Source organism: Azolla caroliniana, unplaced genomic scaffold (assembly GCF_043228905.1).
Source record: "Azolla caroliniana isolate FFs.n. ecotype wild unplaced genomic scaffold, voAzoCaro1.0.p SCAF_10, whole genome shotgun sequence".
Taxonomy (NCBI): domain Eukaryota; kingdom Viridiplantae; phylum Streptophyta; class Polypodiopsida; order Salviniales; family Salviniaceae; genus Azolla; species Azolla caroliniana.
In genome coordinates, this window is record NW_028230445.1 from 19,190,478 (window position 1) to 19,204,554 (window position 14,077).

Below are 14,077 nucleotides of genomic sequence, written 5' to 3' on the forward strand. Positions count from 1 at the left end.
TTATAAAAGGATAAATCTTAAAATTATTGTACACCTATTACAATTGATGAGATACAAATGTAGTTTTAACAATAACTCTTCAGTCAAATTATAATACAGCTACATAACAATTGAAAAAATCGCTAGAGATTTCAATGAACCTCATCGTCTATCACTCTTCAGTTAACCACGATTCCAGCTTTGCCTTATGGTGTGCCTGGAACTCCTCAAAGTTGTCCTGCATATGTGACATATCTTCAGACCTTAATGCTTCATTCTCTATAACCAATCTAGAGGGAGTGGATTCGAGCTCATTAACTCTTCCATTGCTTCTAACTGATTGGCTTACTCTCTCTCGTATAAGTTTCACACCATCACGACTGACCAATCCAGCCTTTGAAATTGCTGAACTCAATAATCCTCTCACATTGTCATAAGTTGGTTCACTACTTGAGAGTGTTTCCAACAGTGATGATTCCTTGGTGATTGCAATATCTGCACCTTATTCTTGTTGGGTTGAGTAAAAAATCAGCCAAGAGAGTTCCCAGCATTTCGTACAGCAGTAACTGATTGGATATAGCCATCAAAGATCTTACCTGAGCTATCAAAGCCATCAGAAATATTTTGTTCTTGATCCAAATCGATGGTTCTTCTCCAAGGAAGGTCGGCCTTTCCATTACTGACTGCCTTCTGTTTGTATTCTTTGTTTTGTGACCCACCTGAAAGTTTAGTGGTCCTCTCAAGACTTTCAGATATCTTGCTTGTAGATGTATCACTATTCCAATCTCCAAGAAAAGATGAGGACCTTAAATGGCTTTTACCCAGTCCAATTGGTCTTACGGGTCTTGGTAGAAGCTGTGAAACACTTCTGCAAAGATGATCCTCATTGAAGTCATGAAACAAATAAATAACACCGAAGTAATCTATGTATGCATATAAATGTGTGTGCATATATTATATATACACACATAGATCTACATATCCAATCTATACCAACCCTATGCCTACATATATGTTTGTCTATGTATACATATACATAGACATACCTAAATGCACAGACATGTGTGTGTGCATGTATATCGGTGCATACACATCAATAAGATACATGTATATCAACACACAAGAATACAAAAACACATAATATATGTGTGTATGCACCTACATGTACACAAACACGCATAATATATATGTATATCAGTATCTTACCCCCTTGTCAGCCGAGAAGTAGGAATGGTATCACTGGCTGCCTTCAGTGTGTTGATCATGCGTTCAATCACCGGGGGTCCACACTCTTTCATGGTCTTTATGCAGCTCAAGGAATCTTTTGCATCTGCAGTAGCAAGTTCTGCATCAGCAGTCGTCTCTAGCAATTGATCCTGCAAAATGTGTACTAAATACTAAACCTGTATCCTCAACATATTGTGGAGGCAAAAAAACGTGAACTAGCGCACTGCATCAACCTTTCCGTCCAGAAATCATTACACAAATGAGATTATATAATTCATATTGGCTCAGGTAAGTTCAGTGTGGAAAATATATGGCAGATGGAAGAAAGGTGATTAGGCAGCTCTCTCTTTTTCTTTTTCTTTTTCATTTAAGCTTACATATGCTCACTTTAAAGGAACTGGAATATTTGGTAGCTTTTCTACTTGAAAATAAAATTGGGTCAATGGTCAACATTTGAAATGAGTATAGTAAGAAACATTTCATAATTTGGAGGTTTTGTTTCAGAGTTGCATTACATTGTGAAAAATACAAATGAGGTTCTGCTAAAAACAGAATATGTTATACATATGATCCTTTATATGAAAGCAAAAGCAGAGATCTGGTTTACAAGTTTCTGAAATATTTGAAAATGGTAAACATTAAAAGCTTTGGCTATATGGGAATTTCTCCACAAATTTGCTTTTTTATCAAACACAAACAAAAAAACAATAACCAACCTAAAAATCTCTATTCGTATATGATGCTCTATCATTACAGCAGCTGCTAACTTCATTTTTCACTTTGACCACCTTATTAGTAGTGGTTATTGATACCATTACTTCAGTCTGTTTCCACGTAAAATTGCTCCTACCTGTGTCCTCCATTTGTTTTCAGGGATATATCGCTATGGAAACCCATGTTTTCATTACTCATAAAACTGTGTTCAAACCTCCTAATTGACTATAAAGCCTTACAGAACATACGGATAGGACGCATAAACTTTTTATCTCTGCTGGGATACCTTACCAACAATTATCTCAGTGAGAAACATTGTTCATAGCCATGGGTCAAAAATACACTCTGATTCAATAATTTGATGATCATGTAGAATCAATATAGAATATGTCCAGGATAGTTACTATACTGGTTCTATGTGATAATCAAATTATTAAATCATATAAATTGGTTTGACATACAATCCAATATCCTTGTCCACAATGTCTATGAGTGAAGATCCTAACATAAATAGATTCAACACAATGAATATATTTGAAATTATACACGTGAATGAATGAATACTGAATCAACAACATATTGCTGTATGCAGATTCAAACGTATAGGTTCATATAGCAATACTCTTTGCCCCATGAATATTGAATCTATACCATGTCTATGCATACAAAACTTTGCCGTACATATATTTGAGCCAATCGACGAATGAGCAATAAAAAGTAAATGAAATTAATATTCTCTGTGCCTGAATATTGAGTCTATACCATGTATGTGTATGCAATTTTCATAATAAAAATGTTGACACACTATCGATACAGATATCCAACCCATGCCATACTTATTTATGCAAATTATACCAGAGATGTTTTAACCAAAAAACAAGAAAAATAATATAAATAATGAATAAAAATGGACATACCTTCACATTCACGAGAGTAGGGACGGATTTCTGGACATGTTGCTGCACAAAATAGAGGCCAACAGAGGGTTCATTTGCCACCAATTTAATGGCCTCTGTCAACATCTCATGAACTGGCCAAAAAAAAAAAAAAACAGATATAAAAACTGAAAAAATCAAAGAAAAGAAGAAAGTAGAGGAAGCAACAGAAGATCAATCAACGTCACAAACAAACCAAAGAAGGAGGAGAAGGAGAAGGAGATGTTTGAGATTACTGACCGTCTTCGAGGATCTCGAGACGCTCGTTTCTCTTCTCCATTCCTCGTTCCAAAAAAAGCAGGGCTCAAAGGAGATGGAAATGGAGATGGAGAGCCATGAAAACAAGTAAAAAAATAACAACATAAACATTAAGGGGAAAAGAGAATATGCATATACTGTATACCTACATACATACATTATTACATACATACATACATAAATACATAGAGCCATGAAAACAAGCAAAAAAATAACAATATAAACATTAAGGGACAAAGTACATACATACATACACACACACACACACACACATACATACTACATACATTAATGTGAGAAAAGTCTCTAGTTAAGGAAGACATAAGACATTTTTAGACGCGTCTGACGCTTAACCCGATTTGACTCATCTGTTCTCGCTCTGTCGATAGTTCAATGACCCCGCGGGATTTTGCATGCATATGTGTTGATGAAGTTGTCCCTATGTAGATATAGATCTTCCCTGGGTAGAGTTGCATATGGGAAACACAAACGTGTGGATGATGTCAATGTAGATGTATCGTTGCCCTTCAATGATTGAATACGGTCTTGTATGCCTACATTGCCAACTCTTGATCCTTCATACAATGGGTTCTCATAGAGAAGGAATTAGTTGCAATGTAGACCTATTAATGACCTTGTCATATCTCAATCTTGTGTTTACATGCCTAGATATGCCTTTGCCTCAACTCTTAGTGGTGTGCCATTTGTTTCCTCTTGAGTCTTGAGATTGTGAGTTTATTAGCTGCAATATTGATGCTCTCACTCCTTGTTTGGTTGAAAGAATAATGATGCCAATGTTGTTAACCGGTTTTTAGGACCATATTGCTTAGTGTGCAAGATCCCAAACTAAAGTTATACAAACATATTGCGTAAGATTTGATCCCACAACCTTATTGTTACAAAGAACAAGCTTTATCAATACAATTACCCACATACAACAATTCTAAGCAAGTTTAAGATGTACAAAGGCAATGCAATCACATTTTATTCGCACATGTAATCTTGTTACTTTTCACTATTGCCTCTTAGGGAAGCAGTTTTTAGTCGATTGCTTTCGAAAGCCCCGTTCAAGTAGCAATATGTAAACCCTTCAAATTAGGACAAACTTCACTTCATTCATGTTATTTCTAGTTAACTTCAGTATTGAAAGTTTATCAGTAATTTCTCTCTTGTTGTTTTCTTCTTTGTACTTAAATGTTACCTTTGTAGACAATATTCAATCTAGTGTACTTATTTTATGTACTTAGATATCCCAAAGGAGGTTTCAACATGTTGTGAAAGGTCTACAAAAACATATTGAATCTCCAAATGTTAATTATGTCTTTGTGCATTGAGAGATTGAATCCCAATGTGTGTATGACCGCAATTGGATGGGATTGTGCTGTAAAAATAGTGCACTAAAACCTCAATAGGATGTCATTGCAATACAAACACTTTGGACTTGTCCCTTAGCAAACAAGACCTTGGACATATGATGTGTGGTTTAGTAGAATGGGAGGCTAGCCCTTGGTGCATCAACTAACCAAGCTTGGCATTGAAGCCTATGTTAGCTCTACAAGTAGAAGATGTTTTGAATGCATGTTCAATTTTTGTCGTGTCTTGATTGTAGGTTGATGACATAATATCATAGCACTCTTCCAACCTCACTCCACAACGTACAATTATGTGCAAACATAGTTTTGATGAGGCACAATGCACTAGTTATCCATCCAAACTCCCCGGTAGGTTGGCACAAAATACTACTAGAAACCACCTAATCAAACATGAGAGGATAGACATAAGCTAATGATGTAGAGTCAAGGTATTTTACGTTGAAATCAATTGTACAAAATTTCCATATATACATGTATGCCATGCTTAAACCCTACCTATGTCAATAGAGATTCTCCATGGCTGTTAATTTAGCACTAGATTTGTAATGTACAACTTATGAAATGTAGGATAATCCACATGTCAAAATGTGCACAAGTATGTATAGCTCAATATCTTAATAGCTCCATGCTATTTATTATTTCTCTCCAAATTACTTTGACAATTGCAGAAAGACACTTGTATTGTTATAACCCTAATCTCCATGCCTTATCCCTTATTACCTACTTAATGTATTACCTCTAAATCAGTAATTAATTGGAATATAACTATGTATTTACAATTGACTGTTGCACTATCCTTCTTGGTCGAATCCCATTTCACAATAACACAAATGACAATTTTGTATATTTGAGGCAACCCAATTGGACAAAAAGAAATTCTAGAGCTCATCCTTGTTAATAGAAGACAAATTGAAATACAAATGTACTTCAATTTATGCATCATTGAAATTGAAGCACATACTTTGAATATGATAAATACATCGAGCACAAAATTGCTCAAATATGACAATATGATTCTAAATTTGAGGTGGGAGCATTTGCATAGACGAACATGAATGTATTTAGTAAAAACTAGATACACCCTGCAAGCAAAATGTGATTCACTGTCAATGTGTATGCATGTGCTGTGCGTGACAGAGAGAGACTACGTCCTGTCGAATGCAACAAGGTTTATGCACTCTTATCGCCCCAAAAAAGCTATTGCATTCATAGCAAAGAATCATTACATGACCATATATCGAATCCTTCAAGAATGTGGAGCCGTTGGCTATCCAAGAAAAACGAGACTTCATACATTCATCGTGCTGTAGTAAGTTGCAGTAAGTTTGGTTATGTGCTGTCAGTTTCTCCATCCAGACGCGGTCTTTTTATGCCCTCATTGGCACTTGAAATTTGAAATGTTTGTGCAAACGCAACATCCTCTGGTAAATCAAAACTTAGACATAGCATGGCCTATCTCAATCACAACACTATATCATTAGCTGTTGATCTTTGAATATTAATATACACATTAATTGCAATCAGAGCAAAAACACAATTGTTTTGAAGAAAAAACATAGCTTGCCTTATTAGGAGCTACATCTCTAACTTCCCATATGTCTGGATTCTGAATCTTGCCACTCAGTGCATCTTCAGCACGCTGTTTATGACATAATGTCAAAAAATTTAGGGCTTTCTGATGTAGACACTCTATTATACAGAAAGTTAAGGTTTTTTATTTACATTATGGTTTCTTTGAAAAATAATCACGGTTTCCATCATGTAGGTTGAGAAATCTATTATGCACTCATCATTTCTAGCATTGGGCAACACAAAAACCACAATATCCCCAACTTTGGGATATTTACAAGAATACTCGTTAAGTTTCCAAAACATTACAGGAATACCCTTTGCCCTATATTGATAAACTTTACCCAACAAATTAGGGGAAATGTTACTTTGATGTTTTCCCCCTTTAGACAAACATGTCAAGCTGCAATTGAACACAAGATAATTATAGCAATTAACAATCATTATAGAAATGACCACCCAAAAATTAAATTCCCATTTTCCATATGAAACACATGAAGAATAAGCTGTAAATGAAAAACCTTAATAATATCCTTCACGGTTTCATGTGCTCGCATAAAACAGTAGCAATGCACTCTGGGCATCGTTCCATTCCATCTTGTTTTCGAAAGTAGGCCAGAGAAAACATCTAAACACAAAGGTTTTGCATGTCAGTCAATCACAATACACAAGGCCTTGAAGTTTCAGGTATGCATATTATTTCTTGGAAGCAAATTGCAAAAATAATTATGCTTTTTATGTGCATCAGAAATTCAGAAACTTATGCTGGCTGAGTTTAACATGAACTATTTTCGCTTCTTTTCATCTTTATTTTAGATTTTGTTCATTTTCATTTCTCGAACAAGCAAATAATGCTATACGAGATGTATCGTTTTGTTCACATTGGCCTCCCTTTGGAGACATTAATAGAGTTCTTATTGGTAAGTAAATGGTGTATCAACAATAATCCCTTATTATTATAAAATTCACCCAAACTATTTTTTAAGATATGATTATAAACCTACTATTAAAATATTCATGAATTGCGAGCTCAACTTTGACCCAAGCATATATATATAGGAAATTTTGCAAATATATATATATAGATAAAATAGATAACCAAATTTAGGTTGTTCTCCCTATATTTTCTTGGAATACTCGTACAAGGAAAATCTTGTATTGACATACTCATTTGCCTTCTTATTACAAAATTCACCCAAATTATTTTTGTAGCTATGATTATGTACCTACTCTTAAAATATTCATTTATTGGTCAGCTTTGACCCAAGCATATATAGGAAATTTTGCAAATAAGTAAGCATAATTTGTGAATAGATAACCGAATTTAGGTTGCTCTCCCTATATTTTCTTGGCATACTCTTACCAAGGAAATCCAAAGCTGAAGCCGGTAGGTTCATCACTATATGATCTGCATGTTTCCAAGGTTTCTCCTCTACCGGTTCAATCACCCGTGCCAAATTTGTGTTTGATGTCCTTTTTGTTTCCTTGCTCTCATCTGAATATGATAAAAGAACATTCTTAATTCAGCTAAATTCAACTTTCCCAAAGTCGTGCTTTTTACGATACTATATATATACACTATTTTGCTCTTGTAATACATTGTTACATTACCCAAGGGAAACATAAATGTTAAGTGAAACCCCACAAGTTTTGATTAACTAAGATACAACACACACATAGAGAACCAAAGTTTGGATAATTGTAACCATTAATTATCATATGAGAAACCATCCATCCTTTCTAGCCTCCCAAAATGTGACAAAATAGACCATGAGTCTGAGGAATAATAAAATTTCATACATAAAAAAAAATCTTATCACTTCTAGTTTGTTCATAATCACATTGACACTACCTATTAATGAAAGGATAGAATAAAGTGCACTGAACCATGAATGAACAAACTAATTATTGAAAAAACCTTCTTTACTCATTTCTACCACACCTTACTTTACCTGCCGGTTCAGTGAGAGCTGATTCTGTTGAATATTCTTGATTCTTCACATCTACTTCTGATGTCTTGGAGGATGGTTCATTGTCACAAACTGTCATAATTTTTCGCATGAACTCTCTTGCGTCCATATTGTAAATATGAACTTTTTTGCTTACTTTGTTAATTCGTGCATTTATTTCAAGATACTTGACACTTGTAGGATTTAAATCATTTGCATATACAGTGCAACCCTTCTGTGCAGCTGGAATAGCAAAAGGGCCGATTCCTGCAAACATGTCACATATGACTTCCTTTGCCTTGAACTGAGCAACCAGTCGTATGTGCTCTTGTTCGAGCCTTGAATTCCAATATACTAAGCCATAATCTAACCGGAAAATAGCACCATGTTGTTTTACTTCAGTAACAAGATTTCTATCCCCTGCTAGAACTTCAAATGTCGGAACTCTATATTCATTTGATATTGTGCCCACTTTGTTTAGTATTGTTGTTATTTGCTTGTTTTTCTGGCAAAAGCAGAATAAAACCTTTTGGTTCGAGTTTGTAACAAGTTTTTTTAATGATACAGGGAAAAGTCAGAGATGAAGACCTTACCTCAAGAATAACTGCAGCAATCAATTTTTTATACGGAATCATCTCATCGCGTATGTTTAGATGTGCAATATGGCCTGTAAACAAGAAAAAACATATTACCAAAATAATCCCTCATATTTGGCAGTCTTACACAAATAAAGTCAGCAACATTAACAAGAGTCTCTATGTCTGGTTCAGTCCTCGGTAACACCACCTAAGGATGGATAAAGCAGACATTGCAATTGACAAAAGGGTGTCAGCAACAAGTTCAAACTACAAATAATAGACACCACAATTTTACATCTTTCGGTGTTTTAAAAACCTTTACATGCATAGATTTCAACATAAGTTTCCCCTTACTGCCATCAATTTGATCAAACCCTTACCTAATCAACTTGTTATGCTGTATCCTAATTAGGATTATTAGATGATATTCTAACAGGTTCAACAAAGATGTCAAACACAATGAAATACCAGGGTTTCTGCAGTACCTACCAACTGTCTCAAAAGAAGATGGTACCTCACTTCCATCCGGTAACAGCACCTTCAAAATATGATCTACAAAAAAAATGGAATCTCATGTTAATTACTAATCTGGTGCTTCAAAAATAGCTGAACATGATTTTTTTGACATCCTAAATTTGAACGTCAAAAATAATGTTGATTGTTTCTTATTTGCATTTCAATGTGGTATAAAACTTTTGACAGATATAGAAAACATTAAATTACCATTTGATGTAAAGCATATGATGGGTTTAGTTCTTATTTATGAAATCTATGGTGTAAAAAAATCCTATCATTAATCTGTGACCAACTCTCTATCAAAAGTATTGCTTTTCAACGATTCTTAGGAGAGTAACCATGAAATAAGAACAAGAAATGTGTTTTTCTAATATTGCCTTTAGATTGTATTCCCATATGAAACCCAAAGGTTGTTGAAAACCTAAGAAAGGGAGTAAGAAATATTAGGAAACAAAGTTACCGCTGTAACTTAATAGACAATGGAGCCTAATTGCCAATTTGATCCTGATATAACTTGGATATTCAACATAACGAGTTCAACAAATTAAGCATAACATCAAACTTCGTGATCTAATGTTAAGCACACAGAGTATCTGTGTACACTGTAACTTCAACATAACGCAATCCAGTTTAATGGAATTATGCAAAAATCAATGAAAATAAGCAAAGGTCAATGGCCTACAGTAAAATATGAAAGTAATTGCTTACCAGCAGGCCAATAGTCATATCCTAATACAACTTGATGTGGCACCACCTCAACTTCAGTAAGAGACCTCAACGAAGCCAATTTATCTCCTGGAACCTGAGAGAGACCTAAATAGCATATGGATCACATTTTATTGACAGTAAGATCAATGCAAAATTTTTAAAACTCTGATACTTACTTGGATCAGTGATTTTCTCAGATAAAATGACAAGTCGTATACTGGGATCAGCTGGATCGGGCACAATATGCCTTACTCGAGGCATGTTAAATACATACCTAAAAACATTATATACATCAACATGAGTATTTGAATTTTGACCTATAATAAGTCATTCTAACAAAATGCAATTATAGGCTTATTGAAGATAGACTTGTGCAGATAAACAAGCTTCAAAACATGTAATGCATGCTTGGGAAAAGAGAGAATGCTATACAGGGCATCCAATTTCAACTGTAGATGCAGGACATATATTGTAGCATGCCTAAACGTACCAATGATATAGACTGTATTAAGCCAGTAAATCCCTAAAAAAAGAGTCTGTGTGCATTAAATACGAAGAAACTATTGAAAGTGGACATAGATAGTAATAAGAAAAAATGCATATAAAAATAGTCTGATTGAATTCACAAAAAAAACTATGCAAAAATATGCAAGTGCATTCACAAAAAACTATTGAAACTAAGCCAAAAAACACTCACAAAGGCAGACCAAGTGCATCCACAAATAAACTGAATGTAAGGAAAAAACACACACCACCATTGTCTAAGTCATTTTCCTACAGGATTTTCATTCACAAAAAACCATAGAAAATAGTCTGAGAGATTCTATAGAAATATTTTGAAAATGAGTCTGCGTAGATTTTTTAAGACAAAAAAATTCAAGAACAGCCAACTGTACTAACCCAGATAACAGCTTAGAAACATGTCCAGAATGCTGTTTCGGCACTCGAAGCGCGAGAAGATCATATGGAACATCGAGCTTTGACTTATCGATGATTATACAATTTCCTTCGGCCGTCCTTTCCTCGTAGAAAAAGCTCTCTCTGTTTTCCTTGACACACTTCATGCTTTCAGGAGATCCCCAGTTCTTCTTCGTGTGATTACTGTTATTACAACTACCGCAAGTAGAAGTGAGCCTTCTTTGGAGCAAGATGTGAAGAAGAGGAATCTGGGACACAAAGAGGGAAAAAGAAACAGAGCATAATAAGATCAAGTGTCATCAGGACAAACAATTGGGGTTTCTAATCTCTGATCTTTTGAGCTGATTACTACCTGATGGTGTTGGTGGAGCTGCTGCTGATGATGATGATGATGACGATGATGAAGGAGAGTGAAGCTTCTGAAGCCTTGAGTGGAGTGTGAGAGTAGGAACATGTTCTTATACATCCCCTGTTTCCAAACAAAACAAATTAACAAAAAAAAAACCAAAACTTTAGAGATGTGTGTATGTTTGAAGCCATGATCATTGATGACAATGATCAATCTCAACTCACTCAATCATTCATATATAGAGATTTTAGACCCACTTTACTCTCCCACTCTCCTCCCGGCTCGAGTTAAGTTTCTTCTGTCTCTGGGTTCTTGTCTTTAAAACTTGGCTCGTACTGCCTGTGTTTTCCTCTTTTCTCAACTAGCAATTTGTGGGGGGTGGATAACCCCCTGCGAAACATTTGGACTACTTCGGTGTTTAGGGTTTTAGGGTATTCGCATTCGATGCTTTTACTCGAGCGTTGTGAGCATGAGATTTAATCGCATCATCAAAAGCCAGATAAGGGCTACATGTAGCAATGGGCCCGGTTTCAACTTAGACCGAACCGAACCATTAAGCCATGGTTTAAAGGTTTATAAGTTCCAAAATAATTAAATGGTTTGGTTTGGTTTTAATTATTAATAAACGATTCGGTTTGGTTTTGAAACTGGGGTTTATCGGTTTATAAGTTTAAGTGGTTTGGTTTAAAGGTTTATAGGTTTTTAGGCAAACTTTGTTTATCCCTTAAATGTTTATGTAATTTAATGTTTTTTATTGATTTAATTCACTTAACTTAAATGTTTATTTAATCTAATGGTTTAATTAATTCTTATTTAATTATTTAATTATTTAAACATAAATGTTTATTTAATTTAGTGTTTTTTTTAAATTTATTTTTTTAATTAGTTTGGCTTAAATGTGGTTATGTTTAAACTTTTTATTAAATGGCTCGGTTTGGTTTCAACTTTTCCCTAAATAGTTTGGTTTACCTCTTCTTAAATGGTTTGGTTTAATGGCTTGAAAGTTCATAGACGGTTTGGTTTGGTTTTTGTTTTTATATAAATGGTTTGGTTTAGTTCGGTTTGCTTTCAAGGCAAAGAAACCAAACCGAACCGGGCCCTTCGCTAGCTACATGTGGCTCTGTTTGTCCATTGCATTGTGTTATGACGCAAGATTTCAAGACCTTCAAGTGATAAAAAGTGACCCCCAAAAAAACAAAAAATACAACTATGTGACATGTCTCAAGAGGATTAGTTAAAGCATGCCTAAAGACTACTTTGTGTGTACTGGGTTGTGGACAATGGCAATGCATTGGAGATCATGCGAGTCAAGGCTAACATATGTGAAGGAGTCGAGAGGGTAGATTGACTTAAACATGAGGTAGGAGGTGAATCAAGCTTATGTGAGATCAAACTCTCTTTGTCGCATGGGACCTCATGGCAACTTGTAATATGGATACCTATCATTTGGATGCAAGGTTATCCGTGCATTGCTACCAGGACTTCAACTTATGACACTAGCTTCTCTTGTGCATATTTCACCTCACACTGTCCCCCTCTTTTATGGTGGCCATGTGTTTATGCACTATTTTAAATCGTGGGTGTTAGGGGCCTCACATGTACTGATATGGAATGAATGTAGGCTTCCTAGCATTGTGATTGACCTCAATCAAGGGAATGAATTTGGGTAAGAGGGTTCTATTATTGCATGAAATCTTCTTAATTTTATTAATTATCATCTAATTTTATCGGAGATGGAATATTGGGTATGCATGAACTATAATGCCACGTTACATGCACAGAGTTGTAGTTGTATGAATTTTTTTGTTCTATTATCGAATATGCAAATTGAATGATTATAGAATCTACATTGGAAGTGTTTGTATCCAACTAAGATACAACAACGACGATTTCGATGTAATTTGATTGAAGATAATGTTTTATAGCATAAATTTTATGTTTAGTTAAAGTCATGTTTCATCATCATGTATACCATATGTTTGATCTGTGGCTGCAAAAAAGGGTAGTTAAGAAGCCCTAATGGATGGGGATGTAACGATGTTGAATGAACTCCAATTGCATGAATTTGAACATAGGAAGTGCAAAAAATGTATATTTTGTTTGATTCTTTACCATAAAACCTTTTACAATAGCAATTGATCTATTGATCCCCCACTTTATCTCATATTGAGATTGATAATCGATTGATCACCCATTCAAGAATGCTAACAAAAATTATTTGTCAAGCATTCAATCTCCTCACATAGAATACCTATAGCTTGCATTATTAGAACAATGACCAATCTGAATGTCACAATGATCTATTTCATTCAAATGATCATAAGTTTGACATCCACTAGAAGAAAGAATGATGAGGGTGTTGGGGGTTGAAGTATCTTTTCATTAGGCGCTAAAGCATCCTTTCATTACGGGACGAGAACAATTGACTCATTCCGTTTTTTGTAGGTATAGAACTCAGGCGATGAATGGCAAGATGGTTGATGTGCAAAATGAAGTTGATTTATTTTCGAAAGGATGAGTGAGGATGTTGTCCATGGTTGAAATAGAATTTCATGAGGGGATGAGGACAACTTATTCGTTTTGTTTGTTATCTATACATGAATTTGGTGGAAAATGGCGAGATGGTCAATGTGGAATTTTTTTGAAGCAGATTTATTTATTTTTAGTTTCTAGAACAATGAGTGAAGATGGTAGTGGAGGCAAAAGCAAATTTTCATGAGGGTTTGAGGAGAGTGGATTCATTCTGTTTTGTGTATGTACAGGAAATTACTGAAAATGGGGAGGTACAAGACTTTGGCCTTAATCGACGGGATGGTGGATGTGGAAAATGAAGCGGATTTTTTATTTGATAAGGATGAGTGAGGATGGAGTCAGGGGTTGAAGCATGTCATTGTGAGGGGATGAGGAGAGTAGGCTCGTTCTGTTTGTGTAGGTACAATAATTTGGTGATAGTTGGTGTGATGTGTGATGTTTGACGTGGAAAACAAATATCATCCCTTTTGTA

At 35.0% G+C, this 14,077-nt stretch overlaps 2 protein-coding genes across 3 annotated transcripts; both read right to left on the reverse strand.

The window, feature by feature from the left end:
* LOC147859396 (MEF2BNB-like protein) lies at positions 1–3,226 on the reverse strand. Its single transcript, XM_087326425.1, has 5 exons — positions 3,096–3,226; positions 2,838–2,950; positions 1,186–1,355; positions 576–847; positions 1–474 (listed from the first exon to the last, which is right to left on the reverse strand). Exons 1-5 carry the CDS (start codon positions 3,133–3,135, stop codon positions 152–154), a joined length of 918 nt encoding a protein of 305 aa, XP_087182551.1. The 5' UTR covers positions 3,136–3,226; the 3' UTR covers positions 1–151.
* A 2,126-nt stretch (positions 3,227–5,352) lies between these two features.
* Positions 5,353–11,228, reverse strand: LOC147859397 (S-adenosyl-L-methionine-dependent methyltransferases superfamily protein). Of its 2 annotated transcripts, none has more exons than XM_087326219.1 (11): positions 11,077–11,228; positions 10,707–10,972; positions 9,983–10,080; positions 9,807–9,911; positions 9,072–9,134; positions 8,598–8,671; positions 8,008–8,509; positions 7,419–7,550; positions 6,577–6,683; positions 6,051–6,125; positions 5,353–5,938 (listed from the first exon to the last, which is right to left on the reverse strand). In XM_087326219.1, the coding sequence occupies exons 1-11, from the start codon at positions 11,188–11,190 to the stop codon at positions 5,816–5,818; spliced, it is 1,659 nt and encodes a 552-aa protein (XP_087182345.1). In that variant the 5' UTR covers positions 11,191–11,228; the 3' UTR covers positions 5,353–5,815. The 2 variants fall into 2 exon arrangements, with proteins under 2 accessions (XP_087182345.1, XP_087182344.1); XM_087326218.1 differs by having other exon boundaries at positions 11,074–11,224.
* Positions 11,229–14,077: the final 2,849 nt, after the last annotated feature.